A 4,489-nucleotide genomic window follows, 5' to 3' on the forward strand; every position below is an offset into this window, starting at 1 on the left:
TTGAAAAAAATATAATTTTATAAATTATCTCAAATAAAATAAATAATAATCAAAATAATAGAGATCAAATCTAAAAAATAAAAAAATTGAAAGATGAAGAAATTAAAATAATAATAATTAACATTTCATAAATTATTTCAAATAAAATAAGTAACAATCAAAAGAATGAGAATTAAATTTGATAGATAAAAAATTTCAATTAAAAAATGATAAGGGAAAAGCAAAATAAAAATGAGGACCATAGTTAATATAAAAATTAAATTCTAAGGAATGAAATTGAAAAACAAATATTCAAAACAAAATATATATAGCAATTAAAAGTTTGAGGACCAAATTTAATATAATCAGCAAATAATATGATATTTCTAAATTTTTCACAACTTCTTAAAAGTGTTTTCCGTTCAAAATAAAAAGAAAATATTTTCCTGGAAACCAAGCTAAATTTTTCTTTGACTGAAAATTATTTTTCGTTGATCAACTTTTCTAATAACAAACAAATATAAAAAAGTTTAGAAAATAATTTTTCAACCCGACTATATCTATAAATAGTTAATACACGGCACAGACCTAAGACTTGTAATGTTCAAGTCTGATATTAAGACAATTGCCATTTTTTCTACAATAATACTTCTCCACTTAGCTTCGCGTGCAATGCAATTTTCCAAGATTTGTTCTGTTGTGATGACTCGTCTGCATTTCCTTCGCCCTGTTGTATATTCACTTAACATCATGTTTACAGAGAAACTCCCATTTGAATTTGGACTTTTTCTGCATTGATTGTTCAAAGTTGGGAGCAAATCCTAGCAAGTGGTTCCTTCCAATCCAAAGTGAAGACTGTTGAACATGGATGGTTTTGGATATGCAAACATGGACTCCAGATTCTCCGATCCTAACCAAGAAAGAGAGCTTAAATTAGCTTTGGGTTCCATGGTTTGACCCTTGCTGAAATCACATTAAGATTTCTCTCATGAATTCATTTTTATGCAGCCCAAATGATTAATCATTAAATATATAGATAGTCAAAGAATTAGAATGTTATGTTTGTTTTTGTGGTTGTGGTTTGAAAAAAAATTGATTTTTAAAAAATATTTTTTATTGTGGCGTGTTTGATTTAAATAAGTGTTTAATTAAAACTATAATTGAAAATATTTAAAAAAAACAAGTAATAAATGTTTGTTTAAAATTATAGTTGAACTTGTTGTTACATGTTAAATTATTAAAAAGAACAACTAATTTATATATTAATTTAGAAAAAGATAGATGGGATACTGGACGGATGTGAAGGTCGAAATAATTAGGATGTATTCCGAGAAGTATGAAAACAAACATGTATTTTTTTTACTCTTGATGGATCTCAATTAGGAAGATTTATCTCACAAACAAACTCTCTAATGAAGATTGTTTGACAGAAAAAAGTAGTAGATGATAGATTTATGAAAATTGTTTGATAAAGCTATGTTAGATCTGAAAAAAAAAAATGACATGAATGAAAAAAGACACGATGAACAGATGAACAAAAGATGGTAAAGGTGGAGAGGGCAGGGGGATCAAAATTTATTATAGCAAATAATGGGCTGGTTGTCCCTTGAAAAAAAAACCATATAAATGTAATTTGGGAAGTATAAAAAACAATGGGTATTTTTGAAATTAAAAGTTGTTGGTGGAGTTGTAAACACAATAAATTATAGGTCCCATAAATTTTAAATTGTGTTTCAAGTTTAACCAACAATATTAAATTGTGATATGTCTTAAAAGTAAATATAATCACAAAAACAAACATACTCATTCATTTCCTGGATCTATGATTCAAGTTAAAATATATAATACTTGTTACTTGTTTAAGAGAGTTTAAGATTTTTTAAAAAAATATAAAAATGATTATTGGATTATTTGTCATAATCTATAAATATATATGAACACAAGGTAAAACATTGAAGTCAAACAAGTTAAAGCCATGAGATTCAACAATCCAATAACACTTTGTTCATTCACAGTACAAATTGCTCATGCTCCTCTCTAGCACACTTTCCTTCTCCTTGTATATTTTATTTTTTTGCACATTATTACTTTTTTTACATGTTATTTTTTCTTTTTATATTTATTAATTCAAGTATCGGAGGACCCTTTATTCCTTTATTTCTATTGGGAATTTGTTTTTACAGGATCACAGACAAAGCCTACTTCTTAGCCCACAAACTTCAACACAGGATGTAATCATAGAATGCCTGATTCAATCCTGAAGTTCTTGGAACTTCATCAACCAGGAACTCTAAATTATACATCTTATATTTTTTTTAATCTTTCTTTTAACATTTAGGAGACGATGCCAAACATTTTCTGCAGCGAGATAAAAATATTAGCTTTCAGAGAGATCGGTCATTCCCGTGAAGATTAGCAATTTGTTTTAGGTGACTTAATTTAAATCTAACACAACATGTGCAATGCAACCCATTTATGATTTAAAGGGTCTGGCTTGTTTGTTAGAATATTTGACCGGAAAAATTGGATATATCAGGTCAGAGAAATCCTCGCCAACGTGACAGCACTAAGTAGCAGTATGAATTAGTATCAGAAAACACATTCTTAGAAAAAAAAAATATAAATTCAATAGTAATAATTAGGATAGATTACAACTACGTACCATTTACGATTTTACATTAGAGTTATTAATCGATATAGTTGGTAAATAAATTATATCAAATCTAATTTTTAATATTTTATAAACTATAAATCCGATTTATTCAATATTGTTGAATTGAACTAAGTTAGATATATCAAGCTATACTATATTTTCTTATGAATATTACAGATATTCATCGATTGAATATATATTAATGATTTTCATAGGTTTGTAGGTTTAATTTTAGTTATATGATAAAAAAAAATCTATACAAACAATAAAATAAAAATATAAAATAAAAATAAATTCATAAATTATTAAATATAAAAATGCAAATATATTATATTAGATTGATTAGGTTTTATAAATCTCAATTCACCTTAAATATACAATATTTTAGATTTTTTTAACCGATTATCATGTATAATATACACATTTTAACAGGTTAAGTAAAATAAAATAATATAAATATTACATATTTAGCCGCTTTTTTTAACACTCTTATTTTACATTACATGCATAAAGGCATGAGACGAGACAGCTTTTTATGAGATGGCATGGGTACGAGGGCAATGAATCACGCCTAATCTCTCTCTCTCTCTCTCTCTCTCTCTTATCAAACCAATAAATTTCTCGATGTTAGTTACAACAAATCTCAACATTCCATTTCTTTTCAAATACCTAATAATAACATCAACATTTCCTCCCTTTCAATCCTTTCTCCTCTCCTCTCTTTCATTTTTTTTTATCACAAATCTAAGAAAACACAAATGGGGTTTAAAGCCCTTTTCAACCGCAAGAAGAAGTCCAAGAAATCAGATTCCTCTGTCGATTCGCCATCTGCTATAGTTGCATCAATTAGCGGATCCAAATCACCTTCTATCAGGCTAAGACCCCAAGTTGAAGAGCTTGAGCAAGTTTTTAAGAAATTCGACGTCAATGGAGACGGCAAGATCTCCTCTGCCGAACTGGGCTCAATCATGGCAAACCTGGGTCATGAAGCAACCGAAGATGAGCTGCAAACTATGATAACAGAATTCGATGCCGACGGTGATGGGTTCATTGATTTGCAAGAATTCGTGGCACTAAACACACAAGGGGTGGATACAAATGAGGTAATGGAAAACCTGAAAGATGCCTTTTCTGTTTATGATGTTGATGGAAATGGGTCGATTTCTGCTGAGGAATTGCATAAAGTGATGGCCAGTTTGGGGGAGCCTTGTTCAATGTCTGAGTGCAGGAAGATAATTAGTGGGGTTGACAGTGATGGTGATGGGATGATTGATTTCGAGGAGTTTAAGGTGATGATGATGATGGGTGCTAGGTGGGATTCCATGGACGCTCTCAAAGGAATTGGGCGTTAGCTGACTGAGTTTTCTGCGGTGATTGACTGATTTTGGTTGGTCTCGTGGTGGTGGTGGTATGTGGGTTCTGATCGATTTTCGACTCCAAGATCTGTAGGCTATTTCTATTTCTAATTTATTTATGATTTGTGTTTTTATTTTTTTTAAATGATAATCATATTGGTGGATCAACGAATTTGTGAATATTCCATTCCATTCAATACAATCCCTCCTGTTATAATTTGTATTATGTTCTTTCCTTTTCCTTTTTTATTCCTTCCATCAAAACATGAAGATCAGAAGATATGAAGTGGGTAGCAAGCTAGCTTTGTTGGGTCATAGCGGTAAGTGGAAGTGTTTCTAATAACACGGGAATTAAGCTGACTGACTGCTTATTTATGTCGATGCTCTGCTGTTTTGTTATCATGGAATTAGCTCATACATTTCTTTCTTGAATTTGTTATCATAGAATTTGCTTATCTAATTCCGGTTTAATATCCATTAAGAAAAAAAAATTTGTCATGAT

General features: G+C 29.7%; 1 protein-coding gene across 1 annotated transcript; it reads left to right on the forward strand.

The window, feature by feature from the left end:
* The first annotated feature begins 3,180 nt into the window (after positions 1-3,180).
* Positions 3,181-4,206, forward strand: LOC7462676 (probable calcium-binding protein CML25). Its single transcript, XM_002314750.4, has one exon. The coding sequence runs from the start codon at positions 3,391-3,393 to the stop codon at positions 3,982-3,984; it is 594 nt and encodes a 197-aa protein (XP_002314786.2). The 5' UTR covers positions 3,181-3,390; the 3' UTR covers positions 3,985-4,206.
* Positions 4,207-4,489: the final 283 nt, after the last annotated feature.

This window comes from Populus trichocarpa, chromosome 10 (assembly GCF_000002775.5).
Source record: "Populus trichocarpa isolate Nisqually-1 chromosome 10, P.trichocarpa_v4.1, whole genome shotgun sequence".
Lineage (NCBI taxonomy): Eukaryota > Viridiplantae > Streptophyta > Magnoliopsida > Malpighiales > Salicaceae > Populus > Populus trichocarpa.

Excerpts from the sequence above, each read along its gene's own strand:
- LOC7462676 (XM_002314750.4), top strand. The coding sequence starts at position 3,391 with ATGGGGTTTAAAGCCCTTTTCAACCGCAAGAAGAAGTCCAAGAAATCA.